At 39.3% G+C, this 27,133-nt stretch overlaps 1 protein-coding gene across 15 annotated transcripts in view; it reads right to left on the reverse strand.

Annotated features, from left to right (window-relative positions):
* Positions 1-27,133, reverse strand: part of LOC133401786 (focal adhesion kinase 1-like) — a 46,988-nt gene that overhangs the window by 16,793 nt on the left and 3,062 nt on the right. For 4 of the 15 annotated variants that reach the window (XM_061675179.1, XM_061675182.1, XM_061675178.1 and 1 more), the window contains exons 1-23: positions 20,341-20,426; positions 14,159-14,445; positions 13,919-14,085; positions 11,708-11,795; positions 11,447-11,526; positions 11,282-11,344; positions 11,141-11,195; positions 10,534-10,674; positions 9,738-9,815; positions 9,241-9,348; positions 8,660-8,777; positions 8,352-8,382; positions 8,118-8,188; positions 7,739-7,756; positions 7,227-7,283; positions 6,132-6,152; positions 5,281-5,378; positions 4,439-4,523; positions 4,246-4,346; positions 4,063-4,178; positions 3,602-3,702; positions 3,414-3,503; positions 3,071-3,275 (exon numbers count right to left, since the gene is read on the reverse strand). In XM_061675179.1, the coding sequence (XP_061531163.1) occupies positions 3,071-3,275; positions 3,414-3,503; positions 3,602-3,702; positions 4,063-4,178; positions 4,246-4,346; positions 4,439-4,523; positions 5,281-5,378; positions 6,132-6,152; positions 7,227-7,283; positions 7,739-7,756; positions 8,118-8,188; positions 8,352-8,382; positions 8,660-8,777; positions 9,241-9,348; positions 9,738-9,815; positions 10,534-10,674; positions 11,141-11,195; positions 11,282-11,344; positions 11,447-11,526; positions 11,708-11,795; positions 13,919-14,085; positions 14,159-14,445; positions 20,341-20,413 (2,252 nt within the window). In that variant the 5' untranslated portion in view covers positions 20,414-20,426. Of the gene's footprint in view, positions 1-1,188; positions 1,461-3,070; positions 3,276-3,413; positions 3,504-3,601; positions 3,703-4,062; positions 4,179-4,245; positions 4,347-4,438; positions 4,524-5,280; positions 5,379-6,131; positions 6,153-7,226; positions 7,284-7,448; positions 7,684-7,738; positions 7,757-8,117; positions 8,189-8,351; positions 8,383-8,659; positions 8,778-9,240; positions 9,349-9,737; positions 9,816-10,533; positions 10,675-11,140; positions 11,196-11,281; positions 11,345-11,446; positions 11,527-11,707; positions 11,796-13,918; positions 14,086-14,158; positions 14,446-20,340; positions 20,427-24,691; positions 24,719-27,133 lie in introns of those variants that run through there. The other 11 variants (XM_061675180.1, XM_061675173.1, XM_061675186.1 and 8 more) reach the window with 8 other exon arrangements.

The following is a 27,133-nucleotide window of genomic DNA, read 5'->3' on the forward strand; positions in this document are numbered from 1 at the left end:
GGTTCACTCTGTAATTTACAATGGGCTCTATTGGCAAAGGTGAACCGGGTATATACTGTATATTTGTTCTCGAGACGGAAAAAGATGGTTTTAATCTTTCTAATTAATTCTCTTCACCAATGTTGCTTAAAATACTATAAATCAAAGTGCCACGTAAACCTGCCTCACATTATTGGAGTAAATAATATTATATAAGGGGTGAACTCATGATAAGCTCACCTCCTGGCAATATTAACTCTCCTTCCCCACCAACACCACATCACCATCTGGAACAACAAGGCCTGTTTATTTATACAGACCAGGAAGACAGCTGAGTCTTGGATTTTGTCAGAAACACCCAGCTTTATTTTAACTCTCTTCTCACCTGAGAGCTGTCCAATGTAAAATCTCTTGGCAGCACAAACCAAGAATACAGTACGTATACACCTCTAATATTACAAAAGAGTGCACTGAGATTTAGAACTATTAGGTAATGCACAATAGATGGCCTGACATGCCATTTTGGGAGGTAGAGGGGCAAAAGATCGGAGATGCTGAACTGTGGTCCATCTCATCATTGCATGAACCAAGAAAAAAATTGTTTTCATTTGCTTTGTTTAAATTTTAAATGATTTTAGTGAGAATCCACACATTGATGACAACCAGAATGCGTATTTCAAGAAAACAATATATATTAAACATTTTAAATCCTACTCTAGGTACTGTGTGCAATCAGATTGCACATTTGAAATTAGTTTAAATATAACATAATATGAAAAAGCCCTGAAACATGTTCAGATGCTTTGACTTCTTAATCAAGACTTCGTCTGACTGCTTTCCTCGTTACATGTAGTCACAGAGGGCAAAAAAGGGGGAAAATGTATTCCTGCTGAGCACATCTCAATCAGTTTACCACCCTGCACAAAGAAATGGGTTTTGTTTATACAGAAATAATTAAACTATAGTGTTTGTCAGTGCTTAGAAAAGGGGTACACATCCTTAAGTTTAACAAACTGCAACAAAATTCAACAAACCAGGAAAAACTAGCCTTCTTCGACATTGTTTACCACATGCAGCATACTGCAGTCACTAAATACAGTAGCACAATTGGAGTTGAGCAAATTGGGGAAAAATGTTCTCACTGTATTTAAGATTGTCACAACATTTGTTAGTCTTTGAAAGGAAGACATAAAGAAGGCGAGACTTTACCTCAAGTGCAGGACAATATAATCGCAGCAGTGTATCCACTCAACATCAACTTTTACAGCCAATAAAATCCACTAATGAGGAGCACTTGGGGACAAAGCTGAACAACTGCAACAATTCCAGCATCGCTAACAAGACAAAACTCAATCCATCTGGCAGGTTGACAGCAACATGCTACAATGCAGTATAGAAAAAAAGATCACACAGCTCGCGGAACAAGAAAAAGAAGTCTGACTATTTGAGAAGAGCGCGACTGAAGACTCGCTTACTCCTCTCTTTCTTTCTTGCACTCATTCTCTCTCACTATTCTGTCTTTCTCTGTTTTCATTGGCAAGATGTTGCCCCTGGCAGTTGCCCACTGTGTAAACACACACACGCACACATGCACACACACATTGGTCCTCTGTCTAGGAAAACTGTAAGGGAAGCTGAGAGCTGCATATTTGGCAGGCGAAACCTATAATTGATAACATGATATAAATGTTTTCCAGACCAAGAGAGAACCAAACTCGCATAGACCCTTCAAAGCATGACTTTTTCTAGCTAATGCAGCCAGTCACTTGCACAAGAATGAAAGACCCCCTCAAACAATAACAATTCCATTAAAATAAAGTACTGAACATTGTGTCAGGTTTGCTCTGCTTTCAGACCATTCCCCCGAGCCATCAAGTACGGCATTTGTGGAAGACTAATGAGACCAACTTGACTTCCATGAAGTTGGACAATGTAGCTGGATTGAAATATATGAACGCAAACAATGAAGACAGTGAGATTACGATGACACCGAGTTCTGCCACAAAGCGGACGAAATGGGTGTAGTACAGTAAGAAAAGCTGACACAAATGAAAGAGGAGGTACCATGTTGGAACTTAAGGTGTGAGTCATGCTGGTTTGGAGAGACATAAAAACCACGGCAGTCAAATATATACGCTTATTTCCCTAGTTTAGTGTTTTTAAATGAGTCAGAAAACACATGTGCATAAAGGAAACCTAGTGTTGCATTATAATTCTTTTTTTAATTCTGTAAATGTGCAAAACCTAACATTAAGGATGACCAAGGCAGAAACAGCAAAATTGTCTGTTTTATGGCATCGTCTGTCATCATGAGCATCATAAATGGATGTAAACATGAATGTGATTTCGTATTGGAAAGGAAGGAAAATAAAAAAGGAAAGGAAATACTGTAATGTGAATCCACATTAGCATGCATTTAATTAAGACTACTGTAATTTCTCGCTCAAAATGACTCTGCGGAACCACAGTGACACCTGCTGTCCAAAGGATGAAAGAAAATCTAACTGTCACTATGGAAAGTGCTAACAGGCTTTCAAGTCAAATGGGAGTAGCAACACAAACACAGCGAGTCATTGCATGATTTGTTTGGCAGAGTTTAAACACCAGATGCCCTTCGTGACACAACCCACCCTCTCTTTTATCCGGGTTTTCTTTCTTTATCCGGGCTTGGGGCACTGCTCAGGAACCAAACTCATCTGTCTGCACAAAAGGCAGCACGCGTACATTACCGCTACACCAATATGATGCTGGTATCTTCCCCAAAATTGTCACATTTACTATACTTGCTCAGTATATTGCCAAAGTAAGGCAGCAAAGGACTTGGGCCAGGGGATGAGATTATGATGAACAAGAGGACAAGCAAAGGAAGAAATACGACCACACTTTACAATGTCAGAGATTTACTGCATGATTATGAATCAGCAGTTACTGTAATTCAATTAGACCAAAACGGTTGGAAAATGAAAATGGCAACACCATGGACAAAGTCTTTTGCTGCCAAGATGGGAAAGGTGACGCATATACCGTGTACGGTAAAGACAAGTTCAACCGTTCATCTGCTCACATTCAAACCGCAATTTCAAATCAATACCTGAGCTGGGTTTTCAGTTCATTGAAGCGTGGCCTCTTGCTAGGATCATACGACCAACACTTTGTCATCAAGCTGTACAGGGTAGGAGGGCATTGAGGGGGCATGGCCAGTCGTTCGCCATTCTCTATCCTCCCAATGACGTCGTTGTTTTTTACACCTTGGAAAGGCTTGATGCCAAACATCAGAATTTCCCACATACAGACACCTACACAAAGCCCCCCCCCAAAAAAGACCAATGATCTAAATATTTGCACAGGTAAATGGTGAACAGAATCATCTATTATCCAAATTAAAAAAAACATTTTTCAAGTACAGTGTAGTTAGTATATAATGCAGAAATTACCAAACATCCAGACATCACTGGCTGTGGTAAATCTTCTAAAGTTGATAGACTCAGGAGCCATCCATTTAATGGGCAGCTTACCCTTCGATGCTGAGAAAAATGAGATCAACTGTTGTACTTACATCAGTTGCCAGTTAGGTGTCTTTCATTTAAAAAATAAAAAAAACACCTGGGGGTAGGATTCTTACCTTTGTAGTAAGAACTGTCTTCCATGTACCTTGACAAACCAAAGTCACCCAGCTTCACACAGTCAACAGTTGATACCAGGACGTTCCGTGCTGCTATATCCCTGAAGAGAAAAAGCATAACGCTAGCCTAAAGTCTTCAGTAGGTGGCGATAATCCTGAATGTCACAGTCTGCTTCGGGATTTGACTGTTATTTCTACTTATGCAAAGCAGACCAGAAGCTATGGAATTAGATGTGCAACCATCGCCAACATGGTTGTATTAAATACTTCCTGGGCATAAGGAGTATGAAGATGCACAACTTGATAAGCATCCAAATTGCAGATGTATGAGCTTTACTGAGTTCCATTCGAGGTCTTTATTTATAGTTACCATTACTAGTACATACCATTTCTATTTTTATTCCAGAGATGAAGTCACGAACGTCCAAATGAATAAAAAATAAATACAAAAGGAAACACACCTGTGCACAAAGCGTTTGCTCTCCAGGTAGGCCAATGCCGTGCTGAGCTGGTAGGAGTAAAGGATGAGAGTGGCCAGGTCTAGACTGTACTTCCTCACTTGCAGGAAAGAACGTAACTGTGGAAGGCACAAAAGTAAAATACGTAGGAGTACTGTCGACCGTTATAAGTAATAATTATCTTACCTCTCCAAGTGTGCAAAGCTCCATGATGATCCAGACTGGATTCTCTGTAATGACGCCCATCAGCTTGACAATGTGAGGATGGTCGAACTGACGCATGGTTACTAGAGGTGACAACGTGGGATCTCAATATTCCTCTCCAAGCGACCAGAAGTAAACATTTTGCTTTTCATCACAACACACATTAAAAGCTTACATGCTTCTTGGAGAAATTTCTCCCTGACACTGTCCGATGTTGAATTCTTACACGTCTTTACTGCCACAGACAATGCCGGGTTTTCCTGCAAGATAAGAGACACACCAAAACATTTTCAACAATCATATTCGATACTAATGCAGGGAACCTAACATGCCCAGTATTCAATTATTGTCGTATTTGATCTTTAAGGTTATTGAAAGGCCTTTTCAAATTAATTCATACTATTTCTTTCAAATTAAATTGTAGAATTGTCATTTAGATTCATCACATATCCCGAATGCACGTTTTCTGGATGTGATCGATGTTTCTTCTTTCAGAAAATGAGGGGAGAAAAAGAGACTTAATAATTACAGGTGTCTGTATTCAATCCGAAGCATTTTTTGTAACTAAAGAGAAGAGGATCCAAGCTCACTGACAGTAATGTTAATTACAATGGTTTAGGGATTTGGATTTGATTCTCCAATTAAACCATTTAACTGGAGTCATGGGACCCTTCACGGTGGAGTATATTTAAATAGAAAGATTCACATTTAAGCTTCTTAAACTCACCATGTGCTGTAAGCGTTTGAAAATGGTGTCACACAAAGAATGATGTACTTTTGTTCTCATCTCTATTATCTGCAAGTGTGCTGAGTGCAGAGATGATTTAATTTGAACAAATGTGGCGGGGGCACCAAGCACTTGTCTGATCTGATTGTATTACTTCCAGTATCTATTCCACCAACATTGCCGATTGCGTAGATTGGAACGCACAAACAATAAATAATATACATGATTCATAATAAAAATGAACAACAGAAATAATACCCTCTCGTATGTGTCTCTCTGTGCGTACTCACCGGGCTGATGTAGACTCCTTGGTGGACGTCCCCAAACTGACCCTCACCTATGCAGCGGCCCAGTTCAATGCAATCCCGTTGAATTTCATAGTCCTGTGCTGGATATACAATATACGCATGAAAACAAGCACACACAGACACAAGGTGAAGACAATTAGGACCAAACGTACCATACCACTACCCACACACAATATTACTAAGCTTGTCAGAGCACAGCGTGCAAAGTTGTCATTTGCATGTGATTAGGTGAGCACATTACTCGCGCAAACTATTGTACGCAGGGCGCATTGAGTTTTACCCTGGAGTATACAGTATATCATTTGTTGGAAAAATATGTATACTGGATTATCCATCAAAGAGTGAATTTGCCCATCTACTCTGGCAAGCTTGGTAGCAGGCTGCATGCAACAACAGCATACCCGACCGAGCATGCCGTGTAACAATGTTGAAATTTTGGTGTCACCGCACGATGGCATACACAAATTCGTATGTTTTACTCAGGGGGAAAAAGTCAAGCTGATGGTATAAATGTGAGAGTCGGTAATGCTTGAGCCATAGCGATTTCATTTTCCCTGTGAAGTTGATCGTACACTTACTCTATCTCAAAGAAACTGTAGAAATACTTATTCCTTCCTTTTTTTGAATGTTCATGTCTTGCATGTCAGACCAATTTGGTCCCAAAGTTACAATACAAATTTGAACACAAGGAGGAAGGGTTGGGGTTACACATCATACAGTACATTCTGATGTTTATTTTCAGTTGCAGGCAGACATCAAATGAGGATCACAACAACCACCAATTCAAAGTACCAGCACAATAGAACTAGTTATATGTATGTTCAAATCATTACCTTGATCTAGTCCATAGTATTCTGGGGAAATTGGTTATTGATAGGAGACAAAATAACTAGCTGTGAGTACAACGACAAGCATACTTGGAATATTTCAGTGATTGTTGATTTGACAGAAATCAAGTTATGCTAAAGTTGGTCCAGGATTTACAAAATGTATACTTTGCATAGAAAAAGAAACTCTTCACTACGTCAGATTTTGCTAGTGGAGACAGTTAGCATACTGTATATAGTAGTTTGGTTCCCTGGTTACCAGCATACATTAATATGACTAGTCCCAATACTTATGTCCATTGTTAGTAGATCAATCCATCTTGAGGAAGATTAATACTTGATCTTGTAACACCCAAATACTACAAAAATATAATGTGGGCCTATAAATATACAAACATTGTTATTTTAGTGCTTCCCCTTTCGAGATAAGATTACTCAATCTGACAACGGTACTTGTTCTTTCAACTTTTTTTTAGCGTTCAGTTAGAATACTGGAGCGGGTTCAGAACATTTTTCATGCCCCCTAAGTCATTTGAAGATAAGGTTCAGGAGTTTTGACTTTGAGTGGAACCAAAAGACATATTTAAAAGCTAAAGCAAATCATTCTTCTTCTTAGACAATATTTATCTGGCTATCTTTTTTTTTTTTTTTTTTTTTTTTAAGTTTAGTTTTTTTTAGTTGAATCTCATTTTGCATGCGACTTTCTCATGTATGAGGTGATGTGTGCGATAAAATAAGGCACAGAAATAGTCGGCTTATCTGACAAATCCAAGATAAGACAGGTTCAACGGTGATGGAAGCAAAATATTTTCACAATGAAAATTGACAGAAAAGAATAAATCACAGGACGACCGCACAGACACACTCTCTCACACACATACACACGCACACACACACACACACACACACACAAATAAAGACACACACACGCGCATGATCCTTTTGGACGTTCCGCATTCTTAATCACAAACAAATTGAACTAATCCTGTCATGCAGTTCTCAAGATCACACAGGTCTGACCAAATCCACTAAGTGAGACTCCCATTTTGTAACATGAAGTGCTTGTACTATATGTCACCATGTGTATGCTGGTCGACTTACTTGAAGGCATTGTATAGGTGTCCTCCTCATCTATGATCTCAGCATAGTCGTCTGTTTCTGTAGAGCCAAAGAGACAGAGGTGACTAAAAGAGAAAATTGAAGCCTCAAATGTTATTACAAAAAAAATAAATCAATTAAAATAAGGTATCACCAGAAATGACCAATGAAGTACAAATCTTTTAAAACAAATGATGAACTGAAGAAATGATTGGACACAATTACCTGTCCAAAAGAATGCCACCATATCCAACTCGGAGCACATGCACAACAATTACGGTCAGACTAATGTGCACGCAAGTGACGGGGACAGAAAAGAGTGATGTGCAGTGGTGAGAGGCAGACACAAAGAGGAAAAGGGAGGGATGGAAATGCTTGTTCTTTCCAGAATGTGTAACAAAAACAGGTTGAGTCATGGAGAAAGCAGCATCAGTTACTGACGCGCAGATGGATTCTTTGAACACATGCAGTAAGATCAAATCAAGCAGGAACGTAAAAGAAATGATATTGTTTACCATCGCCACTATTGTGCCCTGCAGAAGCCACATGCAGCAAGAGATGCGTACAAAGAAGGGAGGAGAGAATTTGAAACATTAGTACGCATGAACAGTTAGCTCCAGATCCATTGCATTGATTAACTGGGAGTTAGTCAGAGGTTAAGGACGCTTAGGAAGTTAAAGCTGAGTGGCAGTGACTAAAGCTCTCCATGCAAACATATGGTGAGAGAGAGAGAGACTCTTCACTGCAAACACAGAGGGGCTTTATAAGGGAAACAGGGGGCACACACACACACACACACACACATCCACAAAGCCTTCTGTCACTCGCCAGTCATTCAGAACATTATACTTAGCAGATGCTGACAGACACTGAAGAAGTCAATGAGTCTTCTACCTGACACACAAACTGCTCTGGTTCGTACGCCGTCCATCCGTTTTTCCATCCGCCTCTCGTGATTTGATACCCTGCGTCGGACAAAATTAAGTTACACCCTGTCATGTGTCATTAACATTCATGTTGATTAGGAAATAAGAAAACTGAATATCGAGTTTTGAGATTTTGCTGCATTTATATTATCTTAAAAATAAAGTCAGATGTGCAGAATGTATCGGAAGTTGCCGTACTTACTTTGGGATGGATGGTAGCGCTCTATCGCCCTCTGCAAGACAAAACAGAGATACCGTGGTGAGCGGTAACACATCGCTATTTGCAGACAATTATTTTTAGAAAAATCCATACGAAGGGTTGGTATTCAAAGTGACAAGCATCTCCAGTCAAAAGCAGAGTTCATTATCTGGTTTGCTGACTGTATTGTTGTACTATATTGACAATATTCGAACACACACACCAGCTCTTTTTTTTTTTTTATCGCCGCAGAAAACAACCACTGCTGTGGCAATAAGCCTAAAATACATGGAAGTGGCAATGTGTTCTACCTTTGTGGACTCTGACGATGAAGGAGTGACTCGTTGAGGAGAAGAGTCGACAGTAACCGTCAATCAGGTCAGCCATGTTTTCCGCTGTAGTCAGCGATGCTGTGGTGACTGTGAGAGGCTGCCCAGAAACACAGAACACACAAACATTAGCCTGATAAGCAGCACAATTTTATAACAAATAACATCTTCCAAAAGTACACATCCACACACGTAAATTTGGTCTCCTGTGCACAGAAAAAGATAGTTATGACGTGATGTCAACATGTTTTTCCACTCGCACACTGTTCTGCCATATGTCCACCATCGACATACACATGCTGACACTGTCTTCATCTTTACCAGGAAACTGTGTCACTCCGAGTTAAAAGGAAAAATAATGAGTCACAAGCATGTGATGATGGTTACACGCATAGGTTACGCAACAATTCTGATGGACTTTCCGTCACCGTGAATAAAGTCGACAAAAATCCATCATTTGACAATTTCGACGTGACAACATGAGGTATTACTTCTGTGTGTGTGTGTGTGTGTGTGTGTGTGTGTGTACGTGCGTGTGCACATGTGCTAAAGTGTGCTGTCACCTCCGGAGCTCCTGCTACGTTGAGCTGTAGCATGCCTTTCCTGTCCTTTTCCTCTAAGGGTGAATACTGGATGGACTGAACCTGGTTGAAGTTAGCTAAATGGGTGGGCTGGAGACACAAAAACAAATCACACCTAATTATCATCCAATAGCTATTGAAACATCAAAATGAGGAGGAAACATGTCAACTATACACGCAAGAAAAACCAGTGGAGGGCAGTGTAGTGAACTACAATTAACTTTTTGTTGTCCTGGAGCAAGACACTTGTAAAGGAAAATTTTAATCTCATTGAGGTTTTCCTGGTTAAATTTAATTTAAAATTAATAAAAAATGAATAAATTAAGGGCTCAAAGAGGAACAATAATGAATAAGCTAACACTGGCCCCTAATTCTAGAATATGACGATTTCTACAGTAGTGCGATATGTAGCATTAGTTATAATACTGTAATATTGACTCAGAATTGAGAGTCATGTTAAAGCTAATGATAATACTCACCGTTGAGCCCTTGTCTGTGAGGTAGCTGATTCCTTCCTCTGGTCCGATTGCTAACTCTACTGATATTACCCAGCTGGACTGAAAAGACAGAGAAAACAAGCACAATATAACTTTTCTTTATTTTTTCATCCATATCATATAATATCTTATGATAATTTACTCAACTGTACCTCTACAATCCATGTTATCCCAAACTATTCTTTTGTCTAAAGTTAATGGCCCAGCAGTAGAAAAGAGTAAAACACTGTGTCTGTTACTTGGTGGAACATCCTAAAAAACCTTTTTTTTTTAACTTGCACTGCACTATGCCAGCAAAATGTAAGGAATAATATTTTCAATATTTTTCCCCATTTCCTCCGTACAAAGACAATATTGTTAAGATTAGTTTGACACTGTCAGGGAGATATCAAATTAACAATACAGTATGTTTATTATTGTGACTTAACTGTTCAGCTATTCATGACATCATACTTCCTGTATGTATGTATCACAGTGCATTTCTACTGTATAGCACTATAAAGTACAACTTAAATAAGTACATTGTTAAATTAATAACACTCTCCCGACCTAAAGTGGTGTCCGGTGAGAAAGTAAGACTGTAGGACAAATGGGGAAAGGTTTAATCTGACCTTGTTTGGTTCTGGTAAGTCATTACCATGATAGCATTCCACACAGAGAGCTAAACAAATTCCGGGCTTCCACGAGAATGACATGATACGGCTGGGAAATGTGTGAATGACCTTCACAACCCATCTAAACATGGAACGTTTGGACTCTGAATTGAATGCTGTCCTACCCCTAATGCACATTTGAAGCACTCCTTGTCGAAGTGGTAGATGGGAGAGATGATTTCAAAAAACTTGTGGATGCTCTGCTCATCGTTGAGGTTGGCGAACTGCTTAAACGTCTGCTGGATATGCTTACGAAGCGTCTTTGCCTGAGAAAAAGGTGAAAGAGAGACATTTAAAATACAAATAAGTATCTTACTACACGATACCTAGACCAGGCCCAGATAGCTAAAGATAAAATATTTTGCTGCACGCTGCCAAAGCTGTGTTCAAATTCCATTCATCCATTTTTTAGTCCACTTATACCCCTCAGAATCACAGGAAGCCTGTGCCTATCTCAGCTGACATCAGGCAAAAGACAGACTACACCCCGGACTGGCCTCCAGTCAATCCGAACCCATGCTGACTGCACAGAAGTCAGGTGAGTGAACAACTACACCCAGACCGTCTGTCTGTGACTAACGTGTTCAGCTTTATCCTACATAATCACTTATCCAAAGACCAAGGCAAATATCTGTTGTGTCAACATTCATTCAACCAAAGTAGCCAGCAGATGAGGTTATGTGGCAATGACCAAGGACATGTCTGCTATTGATCCCATTGTTTTGATCTTACCTTTAGAGAGTCCAGCAGGCTTTTGGGGAAGAACCTTCTCAAACCAACATCTTTCCTAAAACAAACAACAGCATCACCAAATATTACGTTGGATAAGTGAATATTCACACAAATTAGACAATGTAATTAAATAAATTTTACTCTAGGAGTTCATAGTTGGATTTCTTGTCCAGGGCATTTCCTGGCATCTCTCTGAAGAAACGCCTGTATAATCGAGGGATGATTGCAATTAGAACCAACACAAACCAAGAAAACAAACTTTTTAAGTACATGGCAAGAGGTAACACTTCTATGCAGTTGTCTCACCTTATTTCTAGACAGCCTAGTTTCAAAGCAACCTCTTGATCCACTTGATCGGCGATATGTTGCATGTAATCACTCTTTACCTGTTGAAACAAAGTGTGACAGCACAGCTTACAAATTTTATACATCTCTATAAAGCTAAGTCTTGATTTAAGGCAGGAGAAAAGTGTTGTAATCAAGCTTTGTTGACTTTGTAGGAATTTGAACTATTATCTTTGAGTTGATCTACTCGTATCTGCTTCTTATGATTCTGTGTTGTCACACCTGGTGATAGAGGTAGTTGAGCGAGGGTTTGTCTTCTGAGAAATGACTGAGGTAACCTTTAGGAAAGTAGCGCATTCGTAGCTCATACCTGAGAATTAAAGACAGAAAGTCAATGACAGTCCAGACATTATATACCTTCACGCGCAACACAATGAATAGCACTGCAGCATCCTGATTCTGTGAGACAATGACACAAACCTTTCTTGTTATTGTCTTTTTTGTTTATAGAATGACTACTGTACATATTAAAGTAAAAGCGTGCAACCACTTTACATGGAAATTACTTCAAACCACCCGTACATACTGTCGAACAATATCCACTAGCATATACAGTAAAGACGACACCGCAGTTGCTCTAGGCTGGAGGACAGGCACATAATAAAAACATATCAAAAAAAGAACTGACTTTTTTGAGTGTATTTTAACAAAGCATACTCCTCAACATTGCACAAGAGTCCAGTAGGTGAAGTTTAAACCTATGAAGCGAAACGCAATTCGCTTGAAAAAAGCTCAAAATGCAGTGTTGTAACCTTACTATGCGATTGACATAAAGCAGTGGCTACAATGGAGGGAATTGGGTCAGGAGAATTGTGAGTAGGGAGGCTACAAGCCTACAAACAGATGAGAGAGAAAATCAAGGCCCAGAACAAAATGAATTAAAAAAAACTTGATCAATAATGAATGAAGCAAAAGGTGGTACAGAGAAGAAAAAATAGACATGTTGGAAAGCAGAGAGCCAGAGTGAAAAATAAAGATGTGGGAGGAAAAAAGGACTCAGATCAAAGTGGAAAATGGTAAGCGCAGCCACATGAGACAGACGGAGAGAAAGTAAGCGAAGGGAGATAGAGAGAAGTGCGATAGAGTCGGTCTTTCCCTTGGGCTGCTGCTGCCTCCGTTCTAACAATAGCTCAGCAGCAGCAGCAGCAGCAGCAGCTCCTGTGGGCTTGCAAGCCTCGGAGGCACTACTCTTCTGCTTCACGTGAGCAACTTAGTCATTCAAAATTCATTACAGCAATGAGTGCAATGCATCCAGTGAAAGATGATGTCTAAGATGAATAAGGACACATCCATGCAATTACAATTTACACGTTGGTTTAAAAAGGCTCTCAAGGCTAACATAAGGTCCTTCCACCCCTGAAAGAGTACGTTATTGGGTTGCTGGCCCAAAACAACAGAGATTTGAAAACAAATAAAAAAACAGAAATTGTTTTAGGCAATTGGGACCACACGACTAAGCAAATAATCATCTCAGCATCCACATAGGGTAAACAACAGAGATGAAAGGAGAAAAAAAAATTGATCATTCACCAAAAAATGGGATTAATACTTTACAAAAGAAACATTTCCCCCACTTACACCAAACATGTTTTTTTGTTTTATGACATTTCTTATTCATAAGTGGATGATGGCATTTAAACTTCATTAGTTTGTTTTCTGAGCGAAGTGGCTCTAATTAGCTACCCTGAGCTCTTATGAGATAAATAAATTCGTAAAATCATAAGTGCACATCTTCTTAACTTTAGAACCTTTCGATATTTGCAATGTCTATTGTGAACTGGCGCTACATAAATAATTGACTTAACTTCATAATATTAAGCATCTTTGGGTCCCTTGAAAGGCACTATATAAATACAGTACGAGTTGTATTATTTTACTGCAGCTGAATATTATTATTATACAGTGAACTCCGATTCACAAATGACTATACGATGAAAAATATACCCATTCCCGTGTATTCGCGTATTTTTGCACTTTTTCTATAACGCCCTGCTCTTTTCGAAACACGTTTAATGGAGGAGTAGCTACAGTGTTGGCCACCATCTGATAGCCAGCCTGCTTGACAGTAAACAGCTGCGTGATAGAAGATTCTAGTAAAGGTCCAACATGCAGACGAAGCTTGTTGTGGGGTTGACGCCAGAGAAAGCAGTGTGGAACTTCTCAAGATGATGCAGAGAAAAGTCCGGATTGCCATTGGCAGTAGTGGAAGTTGATCAGCTGATAACAACCGGCTGCCCAATGTAAGTTACAGTAAGATAGCTAAAGATAAATAAGAGTGGTTTGCGATATGTATGTATTTAAACAATGTCTATGCATCACTGAGTCTAAAACATAATGAAAAATCTGATAAGAACATATACCTGGTATTTTTAATAACCCCCACAAATAGAGTGTTCACTATAGAAGCAAAAGCAAAAAACAAACCAATTGTACCTCCACTCCTCTTGTGGGTGCTGTTTCTCATATTTCTCCCTGACATGACAGACTCCCAAGTCAGGATGTAACCAATGACGTGCGTCTGTGTGCAGATGGGTTAAACGCAGGCCAAGTGAAGTGACACAGCGCAATTTGTGGATTTCGGCTATCTTCTGAATGACTCCCTGTTGAAACAAGGAGGAACAACGTGAGGGGCAGAGGTGATGACGAACACCTAAAATTCATATTCTAACATACCCTGACGTCCGTAGCATCTCCATGTCTGATATTACTTGCCCAGGTGCTGGGTTCACTATTTGTCTCAAAGTAGTGGAAGATCTTCAGAACCCTGTCCAGAGAACCTGGAGTCCGCTCAAGACCGCCAGCAGAGCCGCTGGTACCAACACCAGTTCCACCGGAAACCCCGGAGCGGGATTTCACTCCACACCCACTTGCTGCGGAGTGATTAAGGTTCGGCTCCAAGTAGGAAGACGTTGCCATGCCTGACTCAGATGTTCTTACTGGGGCTAACTGGCCGTCATATTCTGTGGGAAAACAAAGAAGACAGGTGTCTTTGAAATCAAACAGTTTGGCTCCTCATTCGCAATCCCTTCATTGCTCAGTCTTATGTAATTACAGACCCTCACCGTCCAAGGCTTAAAGCTTTATCATGTCTATTTTTTAACAAATATTTACTTCATTGGTTAAATATATTAAGAAACTTAAATTCTTTGAGTGTTTAATCATTCTACATAACCACAACAAAGTTACAACCTCATCTGATGCGAATTAATCCAAATATAAACATCTGGATATATTACATTGGTTCTTTCAGCTTCAAGGTACATTTTCAGACCATGCATATGTTATAAGGACACTGCAAACAAAGAAACAAATAGGCAGATCTTTAAGAATTTAAAATGGTTTCCACTGTGCCCTCCTTTGGTGGAGTAATTTGGCCCACATCAATCAAGAAGACCAAACATCACAGGAAACATTTATCTCAGAGAGTGCTCATCGACTCATTTTATCCAATAATGTCCAGGTCAACAGGAACAGCATTTTAGATCACCTGACTAAGTTGTCAGCGAGGACCAGGAACAGCGTGGATCAATGCTGGTTGTCCATTACCGACATTCACCTTGGAAGTGGAATGTTTTGGTTCGTTTTAAGTTGTTTTAATGCTTGGCCGGACATTAGCCATCATGCAGCTAACGTGGAACTCTCAACGACAAAGGAATATTGACAGTGAGCCTTACGTACATGGGTCTTCTATTTATATCGACAACAGCTCTGCTCTGCTATCTTTCGCCTTTATTTGTACTTTTCCTCCCTTTTAACCATTTAGTTTTTGTTTTGCGTTGTGCAAAACCATTTCACACGATATACAGCGCTTTGGCTCTGACAGTTTTTGGCAGAGAATATCGGCGCGTTTGGAATTCAGCCGTTTGTCTACGATGCTACAACCACGAGGAGCTTTGCCCCGACATGGAGCCAGCCGGCATCCTCTCGCCGTAGAAAGCAGTCCTGGGGAGCTATAGAGAGGGACGAGAGAGATCCAGCACTTAAATGAAATAAAGTGAAGTGAGAGAGAGGACAAAATGCGACAGAGGATTTTAATCCTTCTGTCTGTGTGAGTTTTAATCGCCAACCGGTGAACTAACGGCTGTTAGAAGCCTGCAGTTGTTTGCTTACATTCAAACTTCAGTTTGCCACTATCGGGAGTGACGTCACCCATGCCCCCAAACTGGTCAGTGGAAAAGTCCATCCTGTTCCTCTCTCTCGTCTATGAACAGCTTCACACAACATTTGGACTATGCAACAAGAGGGAAAAAAACTCTTGACCTCCTGTATGCCAAATGCCAATGTGACGCGAGCTCTATAATGAGAAAAGAATATTTATTTCAATTACTATTATTATTACATTTATTGTGTTTTAAATTTGAGCTTATGCATAGCACTTTGTGACAGCTGTGGTTGTTTTTTTAATCGTGAGTACTATCTCCGCTACCAAGGTAGTTTTTGGTTTTAGAAACAGTTTTTGCTGCAATACACGAATGGCAGTGCAACTGGCAGGTGTGATTGGTTGTGATGACAAACGTACACGTAAGATCATAATCATAACAATCGTGTATTGCTTTCATCAATACTGAATACAGTTTATAGTAAAAAAAAAAAAGAAATAGTTTCCTAATGCTGTATACCGCAATCTTATGTAACTAAAATGTTTTTTCAAGTCCAAGTGATACATTTGTCAAACAAAAAATTCCCACCAAAAAAATGGTGACTCAATTAAGACTACTGGCTGCAACTATTATTTTAATTGAATAATCTTCTGATTATTTTTTTAGATTAATCGATGAATAGGATTCATTTATTTTTTTATTTCCATCCCTTTAAAAACGGGACATTATTTCAAATTGACTATGATTCAGTTACTGGTTTGGTCAGTAACGTCAGAAAATAGGCACAAATTTTGATAAATGCTTTCCAAAGTAAAAGATGTTCACAAATTTCTTACTTTAATAAAACACAAAGATAACCAGTCTGCTTGATTATTATTATTATAATAAATGTATTATATCTAATACATTAAATGATTAATTATTACTGTCAAGAGACTAAATTTCAGAGGATTTAGACAATTTTAGGTTAAACAAAAATCATTGTCGATTAATTTGATTAGAGATTAGTTGTTGATTAATTTATTCATCATTACACCTCTCAGATTATAGAAGATTAGTATAGTATATTATTTGTATATATATATATATATATATATATATATATATATATATATATATATATATATATAGTCATAATCAGAAGATTATAACAACAGTAACAAATGTCTGACACAATGCATCACTGAAATAACAGTCAGTGGAGTTGGCGATGACTCACATCATAATCAGAGAAGACCCCTGAGCCAATTCTCTTTTTGCATTCACTGCTTTCACCTTCTATTAAAATAAAAAGCATAACAAAATTGCATAATATATAATTATAATATATATAAACAGACAATGGGGGGCTGTTAAAAATCACTGTAGAATGTTATATGACTGCATGTTATTGTGCACCGCTGACTGTATAATACGCAAGTGGAGGTTAAGGGTAATACTTCATATAGTCACATGTAATGAGCTTAAATTGCTGACAGTTTGCCAAATGCAAATATCCTGATTCATTACGGTCTTAGTACTAGGAGAAGGGAAATGTTTTTGGGCATATGCCCTCAAACACACAGAACACACTGCATGACTTTGTGTTTGTGTGTGTTTTATACAAGCTACGAACTGGCCGGCCAGCAAATGAGTCAATAGCAGCTCGGAAAAACCAATGACACAAGGTCCTTTTACACAGGCCTAATAGGCCCACAGTTCAACATAAATCAGGTGATTTTAAGTAAATGAATTCTGAACCAGGGGGAAACGCTGCGGTCCAAACTCAGACAGAGTGAATGTGTTCCGTGAGCAAAGGATGCAGTGTGTTCTTCTGAAGCATTTCCTCCGCTCACACCTGCAAGGCAGCTAAGTTGGCACTTTAAATCTGGCTTCTGACAGCCTGACGGGCTTGGAGGACATAATAGAAATGTCGAGCGCAATCTGGTGTTCAATGACCTTTCCAAACCTCTTTCACTGTAACTGAAGCAGAAAAAGTACTGTCGTGTTTAACAAAAGCAGATTTTGTAAATCTCTGGAGGCAATATTCACCCACCATCCACTTCCACAAATTATCTGTTATAGGTTGTGGTTGGTTTTTTTTCTCAATTCGCTTTCTGTTATCAATGATACCACTGTATATCCTTCACGTTTCTACATTGTGTTTTGTTGATGTCCCAGTAGGCCTCTGTGTATCGTAACTGCAGTTGAACAACAATACACTAAATTGGGACATTCCTGAGGCAGCAAGTGAACTGTAACCAAATTGAATCACACGTATTTTATGGCTCATCTTTTAAACTGTTTACTGTTGTACATAATTCATCAAATTACATTTCCACAGCTCCTGCTTGAAAATGATCTGGATTATAACCTCCTAGTTTACCATGATCAAAACAAATAGGTTTGACAGGAGACACGTCCACATGTTGCCTGCTGGACAGGCTTTTACTGTACATACTCTCAAGCAAAGCAAGATATATATGTGTGTTGAATCAGTTAACCACCAACATCCCTGGTTTGATGTGGCCATTAATTCTTTACTACACCATCAATAGCAAATGACTTTGTAAGTTTATGAACCTTTACAATGTCAGTGCAATGTAAACAGTTGCACAACAAGCCCTCCCATGCTAAAATCTATACCAATCTACCATCAATCTAATCTGTTTCAGAGAGAAGCTTTTACAATGAGTTGGCAACATGACAGTGGAATCTTTCAAATCCAACAATTTGCTCCGATAGACTGGCGTTTCTCTATGTTTGATGTGTCCGATTCATCCGGTAAACTTCAACAGGTAGTTGTAGAAACTTTTGTCTTCCATATCTGCTTCAGGTGATGTCCCTCCGCGCTTGCCATACTGTTGCGTGGGGCCTTGGGAGGCTGAATAAACGACGCCACAGTCTACCGCAGCACACTTGTCTGGCTTTCCTTCTTTCCACATACAAATACAGTTCATATTTTGCAGGACTGACAAATAAACAGCTTGATGCAAGCAAACTTCGCCACTTTTTTAGATAAATGTTTGCCATCTGAGAGAGAGAGAGCGAGGGAGAGAGAGACTTTCTCCTGAATTATCCTTCAAAGTTCTTTACATTCTATTTTATTGTGTTTATGTATATATATAAAATATTGTGCTATTTTTCTTCACTGAATAATTTTGGGGGTGGGCGGAGGGGCTAGAATGGATTGATGGCACATCCATTCATTTCATTTGGGAAAGTTGATTTGAGAGACAAATGATTTGAGTTACAAGTGGTCACGGAACAAATTAATCTAAAGGTTAAGGCACCACTGTTGTTGAAATGTACATACCAACTAACCAGGTTCTCCTGGTACTCATTTTAAAGTTAAGACTATACTTCATTATACTTAAAGCACAGCTTATTAAAATCATTTTGTGAAGTTGAAATACCTTAATTAAGACTGGTACATTAATATATGGAGCTACTTCGTGTAGTAAACGTTGTTTCACAATACTTAAAGTGGGCTTTAAGTAGCAGTCATCAAAAGAGGTATTGTTATGTTTTTTTTAGTGCTACGCCACCAGGGCAGTCTTAAATCTTTGGCTGAATGTATTTGTCAGATTTATTTTTTGTTTGTTGGCAATACACACACACACACACACACACACACACTAGGATAGAACAGCTTTGGACAATTATTTTTGTCATCTGCAGGTATTGCCATCAAGGAACTGAAACCTCTAATTGCTTACCCTTATTTACCGGACAAATGCGCTTACAAAATCAGTTGTACTGCACTACAATATGGATGTTCAGTTCTGTTCTGTTTAACAAATCTCTATATGCATGCCCTCACACATTTGCAAAGAAAATCAAGTGATAAATCAACTCGGCCACGCGGGCAGTCAGGAGGCGGGCAGGCGGCTGCCAGTCCAACTGCCCCCTTTTCTCTGTGGGCTTCCACTGAATGACAGCAAGCTTGGTGAACCACAGAGGGCTGTAGAGTTCAGATTTGGCCCAGAACCGCAGCAGTGAGATGGTTTCTCTTCTTATCTAATTGCTATCTGGGTTACTGGCACAATCCTGGGGGAGCCTCTTCTTGGCCTCAATGTATTTTTTTTTAACCACCCGTTTAATTCTCTGCAGTTGCTAGTTGCTCCCATTTGTGTCCTCCATCCTGCCCTCTCCCTTTTACTCCTTATACGCAATCCTTGCCCTTTTAACTGAAGCCCAGCAATGCCCCGACTAATCTCCTCCTGTCACTCGCAGACCTTCTAGTTCCTTCCTTTCCATCTAAATATGATCCTCCGGTTGTATTGAACCACCTCGCCTCTTTCTTCCTCCCACTCATCTTACTCTCATCCTCACACAATTCCCTCCCCCTCCCCCTAATGCCTTCTGGCTCACCGTGCTAAGGATGATTGTCTCTGTCCGCAGAAGATAAAGACTCAAAGCACACGATACTGTATGTTTCAATACTAAACTACAACTACTACTACTAATATTCATACCAAAAATGCAAATGTCAATGCAGCAGCCTTTTAAACAATTCCAAGAAATCAGAGCTACCAAAGCAACTAACAACTTCAGTCCAATATGACAACTTTTGAGCAGTCAACAAGAAAGGAATTAGCACAGTAAAATGAGTCTACAAATTCATAAAACATGCCTCCTTGTGCTCTGGATACATGCAGTATTTCAAGCTCCTACACTCCATCCAATCAAGTATTTATGTTTAGGCTTTAGGGTATCAGGTTTACTTTCATTTTATGTGAACCAGATTTGTTTAAAAAAAACTTCTGTACATACTTGGTAAAGGATGCTGTGCGTAGATGCACACCCCTTTGCTCCAGCAGAGTGGGATGCAGCCATTGTTCTCCATTTGTTGTGTAGGGGATGCTGTTCCAATCTTGGCCACAGCATCCAAATGTAATTGCTAGGCACTGAAATCAGCATAAAGATTAAAAAAAAAAATAAAAAAATCAGCAAAATAATAATTATATAAAATGCCTCCATGGGAAAAAAACAAAAAACAAGACCAATCCAAAGATTGCAGTCATTGTTGCGTAGGAGTGAAACTGCCTTTAAGAATTGGGGCGGTCCATGGAGCCAAGAGGGCAAATGTGACAGTTGACACGTGTCAAGTACTACTGGGGAAGCAAGTAAATAGAGTCAATGCATTTATCCTGTAGCATCAATCAAGTGGTCAGGTATGAGACATGCTCGATGTGATCGAACACCGTTTAGCACATTGCCATTAAAAAAAATGTAATTAAAAAACTCCAAAACCACTGACGGACAATGTGGCATTATTCTCTGGTGCTGTAATTTCATGCCAAAAGATTGCTGCTCACTCCTCGAGTCGACAGCGATCAAACATCAGCTGATGCAACACCTTTAACCAGGAAAAGTTCATCATCACTTATCATATAAAATGACACTGACTCCATTCATGAGGAGATCTTTCCACCGCAGGCCATCCAGCAGTTAAATAAATCCGCAAGAAATGTCAGAATCCGATCTTCACGCTGCTTCTGTTTATCTAAATAATCATTCCTTGATATGAATTCCAAAGAGTGCAGGCTCCCAGCAGTCATAAATATCTGGTTGCAGGATCATGGCATCAACGTTATGATACACTGACAGCCTTCAGTTTCAGGGTCCACAAAAGGAAGCTGGCTTGATGTTGTCATTCCACAAGGTCATCAAAAGGGAAGAAAGCGAAGCAAAACTGGCATCAGGAAAGAACGTGAATGTAGGACAAAGAAGGGCAACGAAAAGTGGAGCACAATGAGAAAGAGATCGACGGCAGCGGCTGACTTTGAGGTGAGCAGGAAACACGAGACGAAAAGCAGGAAACAAGTGACTAAAAAGAGTGTGGAAAAGGTCACATGAGAAAAGACCACAGAGACGAGCTCAGCTTTACATCATGCAAACCGTCCAGGTAAATGAGGTCAAGCAGGTGTTTGATGTCACAGAACAACAAATTGACAGAGACCAGACGAATGATGGCGGGAGCAACCAAAGCGGAAAGAAAGCATGTCCCAGAAAATGTTGCAGAAGCGGGTTGAGGGGAAATGACGCCGGAGATCCGTTTCCAAGTCAGGCGCGATTCTGTAGCAGCGGAGATCCCAACATCGCCTCACGGGCTGCCGCAGCTGATCACGAGCGCAGTGTGCATGCAGTGCAGTGCTTCAGCTGTGAGTGCAGCGCAGTGTGTGTGTGTGTGTGTGTGTGTGTGTGTGTGTGTGTGTGTGTGTGCGCGCGCGTTTGTTCAAGCTTGAGAAAAGGGCTTTACATAGGCAAAAGCATGAACTTGTGACTACAGATAAACATGGAGGTGAAAGCAAGTGGAAGATTGATGGGAGACCAAGCAAGTATATGTCAACTAGATACCAAAAGAGAATGTGTGAGGATGCAAGATGCTCCATTATGTCTTCAAGTGAAGGCTGCAGTATTAAAAGGTGGTAACGGGTGTGTGTGTTTGCGGGTTTCGTGCGGTGTTGGGAGGGGTTGGCATTGAGTAAGACGCCACAAGAGTAATAACAAAAAAATAGATGCTAAAATGTAAATAGGATCACCCACCAACTTGGACACACATACACAAGGATTTCAGCAGGTCCAGAATTTAGCCACTGAAAACATTCAAAAGATACATGTACATTCACTTTTTCTGTTTGTGTGGTTAAACCAGTTTGGGTTTCAAACTGAAAATGATGCGACTGTGTTTTTTTTCTACCGTACATGCTCTTGTTTGCATGTAGTTTGCTTTGGTCTTTTAAGCATTTGACCCTGTTTATGCTTGCGCTCTCCTGCACTCACATCAGATGTTGTACTTTTAAGATTTAATTGCCGTTTTTATGGCTAACTTGCCATCTATCCAAGCGGAAACATTGAAAAAGAACCATCTGGCTAACAATGGCCTGTTGTGATGTTGACAAATGTCCTGTTAAAGTAAACAGCCCCGTGGCTTAGATTTTTTTATAATGAGGAATGCAAAAATACAGACTGTTCGATTGCACATTTGTTATTATCTTTATTCGCAGGCAACATCCCCAAGTCTTGTGATATGAAATTGTCACCATAATGTCTCTAACTACATTTTTAAGCAGCCAAGCACTGACCTAAATTACACTTGTTCGTTTGTCAGATAATACAATTACTCCAAATATTTGTACCTCACGTAAGAATGTTGTTACCCATGATTATGCACTATGACAAATGTTTAATAAAAAAAAATTTCTTCCAAAGTTACAATTCAATGACTTTTGAAGCACATTTTAGATTCCTTTTGTTTGTTTTCACCACTTAAAAAGCAAAGTATTTAGTTTCATAGCTATTTGATGGAAATTAGTGAGCATTTATGCACATTAGTACTTTTTCTTGAATGTAAATCATTAAAATTTAGCATTTTTAATTATTTTAAACTATATGTAGAAACCCTGGAAATCAATAGATGGTCCCTTATATTGGTATAACTCCTCATTTGAAAAAAAAAAATAATAATTTTTTTTTTATTCTTGCAGTTAAACAAAATGCCTCTGGCCCCGGCTTAAACCCCCAACCTCTAGATCTTGACCCGTTTTACATAACATATTTTCACACCTAAATTGCGCCCAGGGAGAGTGGTATAGTGATGAAATGCTATGTTTATGATGTGCAGAATTCCCAAGGTTAAACATGTCGCAGCCATTGTGTACCAAAGCAGCAAGAGTGCATCTTCTCATCAAGTGACAGGACACAGCCCTGACGTCAGCTCTGGGACACATTTACCGCTGAGGTTTGCCAAGTAAAAGTTAAGAAATGTGATTTATGTTTGTAATCTTCTCCAGAATCACATACACTTCCCTCCAAAGGTTTTGGAACAGTGAGGCCGATTCCTTTAGTTCTGTGCAAATAAAAACATTTTGGTTTGACATAAAAGGTGAATTGAAGAGATCAACATTTCAGTCTTCGTTTCCATTTGTTTGCAATTGGATTTAATATACACTTGGAAGATAGCACTTTTTGTTTGAACCCACCCATTTATCATGAAAGCAAAAGTATCGGAATGTGACTGTGTGTTTTGCTGTCCAAGTGTACCCTACTACAAGAATTATTCAAGCAATAGTCAACACTGAATGTCTACGCTCAGATTTTGATTTGTGATTTGGGAAGGCCGAACACACTGACAAAAGAAAATAGCAGCAGTTATGAGAACTGTGATGAAAGATTGGGAGGGACGATCACAATCTACGGATCGCCGAAGATTCCATGAACAAAAAGTACAGCGGCAAATCGCTCATTAGCAAGATGAATAGGAAGACCAGCTTGTAATTTGCCAACAAGTATGGAGAAGAGCCTCAAGAATTATGGAATGGACTGATGAGGCAATGATGAACCTTTACCAAAGGTGATGGAAAGGAAGGCTCGGCTCTGCAGAGCAGCACTGCAGAGTTTTCATGTTCTTCTATGTTTTTATATGTATATATATATATATATATACCTGACAATAAAATCGTGAACTGTTGATCTCTAGTCTCGGATTCGTCTTTTGGTGTTAAAGCCAAATGTTTTCAGTCTAGAGCAAAAAATAAAGGAATTGTCCTCTGTGTTACGGTACCTTTGGAGGGGAGGGGATTTCCAATTCCAAATATACAACATCCTACTGTAATACGGTTACTTAGCAACAGCCAAGGAAGGCTTACAAGCCATAAAGTCTCGAGCTTTACTTCTAAACCTAAATCCATGCCAGGAAACACACACAAAAAAACCTCTCGTAGGAAGAAATTGCAATTCCCTCAGAAAAAGAGTGGAAAGGCAAAGAGATAACTGGGAGAGCTGAAAGGCAAAAGATTAAAAAAAATAATAATAATTTCAAGGAAGATCATAGCACTGCTTTGACAACAATCCAAATGGATGCTTAGCAAGATCTTTGAGGTGATATCCATGTCACCATCCCTTCACCATTACTTTCTCTTTGCAAATATGGTTATTTGGCTGAGTTAGTATCAGTTTATTAATTATAACAGTTGATTAATAATTAAATAAATTATCTCCTCCCCAAGGGCACAAAACTGAAGAAACAAGCTCTGCCGACAGTATCCAGCTGCTGAAATATTAGATAATCTATTCAGGATCCATACCTTACATAAGAAAGGTAGGGCACAAGTGTACTCACCCGCATAGTAGGATATTCCAGAAATAGCTGAAACACAAAAGGATTAAAGAGAAATTACTATTTGGAATCTGTTGAATCACTCCATCTTAATTTGATGGCTGAGCATGATTGATTTATATAGAAAGACATAAAAACCATTAATATAAATGATAAACAACACTGAATATCTTCATGACCATGATGCAGTCACATACAGTACTGTGTATGCAAATGATTTAACTTTTACAAGCCCATTCATCACCTTACTCTATTGCTAGTAAAGACAGCGAGTGATGCCGTCATTGTTAGGAGTAAAAAAAGCAAAAACTCAGCGACCAAATGCTATCCATGTCATCTGAGGGGTCACCGTCAAATACTGTACATTACAAAATAAACATGATTTAAAGAAAAGGAAAAAAAGACGCCTCAAACGTTACAACGACGAATCTGCTCGACTAATGAACGACCAATAGTGGTTTATGAGAAATGAAATTAGATTCTACGGTTCTGGTTCTTGACAGCGAGAGAATAAACCTGATATACAGTATATTGAAAATATGAATATAATATATATTGAATCATTGACTTTTGTTCTGTAGAAAATCACATATTCCACTATTGGGCTCCCGCAGGGGCACTGTAATGGAGAGACAAGTGATGATGATTCTAAGGCCCCACGACTGACGGGTCCAGGAAAATAGTATTTTTAATTTGTGGCATTGATGTTGTGGGGCCAAAAGTGATTTTTTATTTTTTTTGTTTGTTTTTTAATTTAAAATGGGGCCCCAGAGCCCGGTCAGCTCCACTGCGCTTCCATAGAGGCTAACACATATACGGCACTTCAATGTTTTCTGGTGTTAAGATAAAAATAAATATGAAGATGAGCCACTGTTGGCCTTAACAATATGCTCACATTCACATAAAACTGCCTGTTACCTGATAATTTGATGCGCATATAGTATTTCCCACAAAAAACAGCAGTACTGCCACACATCACATCCACAAACAATGACCCAAAATTAAAAATGGTCATCTAAGCAAGCACAGAAACATCTGCCCACTGCTGCTGCCTCAAATCTTTTCATTCGCGTAAACACTCCTACGCGTGATTCTCTTCGCCTTCTGCTTTCTCTCTCCAGCTCAGAGTAGAGAATGACCGCCTCTGGCTGCAAACCAAGAACTGACGCCACTCTGAGGGCATTGCACAACAGTTTTTATTGTGGCAAAACCAGATTTGAATAGCCGTCGCGATCATCCACTCGGAATGGACCACAGGATATTGGATATTACATGGGCCTCTAATGTGGGTTCCAACTTTCACACAAAGTAGCAGTGACTATTTATTGCATTGAAGTTGAAACCAAGGCAAAAGAAGGCACTACTTCTTCACATTTGGTAGGAAAACGCTCCAATGTGTTAAGGTCTCGATATGAATCCGTCCTCCAGAAATGATCTTTTTTTTCCCCCCAAAAAAAATATACAAACAAACGACAATGCAAAACTATTTAGCACAGTTACATAAAACATATGGACGGCTAGTGGCAAGCTATAAAGAATAAATGTAAAGATCATAGAATTATTATTATTTTATCACTTGCAAGTTCAAATCAAATAAGTGCATATTTTTAGGGATTGTTGCTGTTTGGCAGCGCAACAACAATCCAATTTTCAAATATCATCACCTACAGACATAATTTTTAACAAACTGTCTTCAAACTTTTAGGGATTATTAAAATGTTATCTGATCTGAGAAGTTTGACATAGGTCAAAAGTAATCAGTACTTACTTTCTGTTAACATTCCACTGGATGCAACTTCTGCAACTGCTTTGGAGCTGCATTATGCAACTTCAAAATTACAGTACGAAGCAATACAATTCAAAATAAAATACTAAAATGGCTAATGAATAGGAAGAAACAAATAAAAGTCCTTGCAACATAAACTGGGACACTGGATAAGTGTTTTAAGGAATTCATTTCAGCACAGTAACCTTCAGCCACTGATGGTGTAGCCGTACATTCGCCTGACTTCGGTGGTTTCAGTTCTCACTCAGAATCTAAGAGTGAATGTTTCTCTGTCCCTATATGTCCTTTGCGACTGACTGGCTCGCAGGCCAGGGTGTAGTCCGCCTATTGCTCCAAGTCAGCTGGGATAGGCTCCAGCTCCCTGTGACCCGGAACAGGATAAGCGGTATAGAAAACGGCGTGACTAATAAAGCAACCTTGACTTACCAAGATGCAAGTTATCCTTTATTAGACCAAAGCTTTAGCCTACATAGTAGTCTAATCAGTACTGAGTACCAGTATCGATATCAGCACTGATACTGATACTTGTATTGTATTGGGGCTTCCCTAGTAACAAGTAGTTTTGTAATGCCACTTTGTAAGGAGACATTCTAAGCAGACAAACCCACTTTTGAATTTGCTTCAGTGGTGTACATGTGAAATGTTAACGTAGACTACGG

This window comes from Phycodurus eques, chromosome 4 (assembly GCF_024500275.1).
Source record: "Phycodurus eques isolate BA_2022a chromosome 4, UOR_Pequ_1.1, whole genome shotgun sequence".
NCBI lineage: Eukaryota > Metazoa > Chordata > Actinopteri > Syngnathiformes > Syngnathidae > Phycodurus > Phycodurus eques.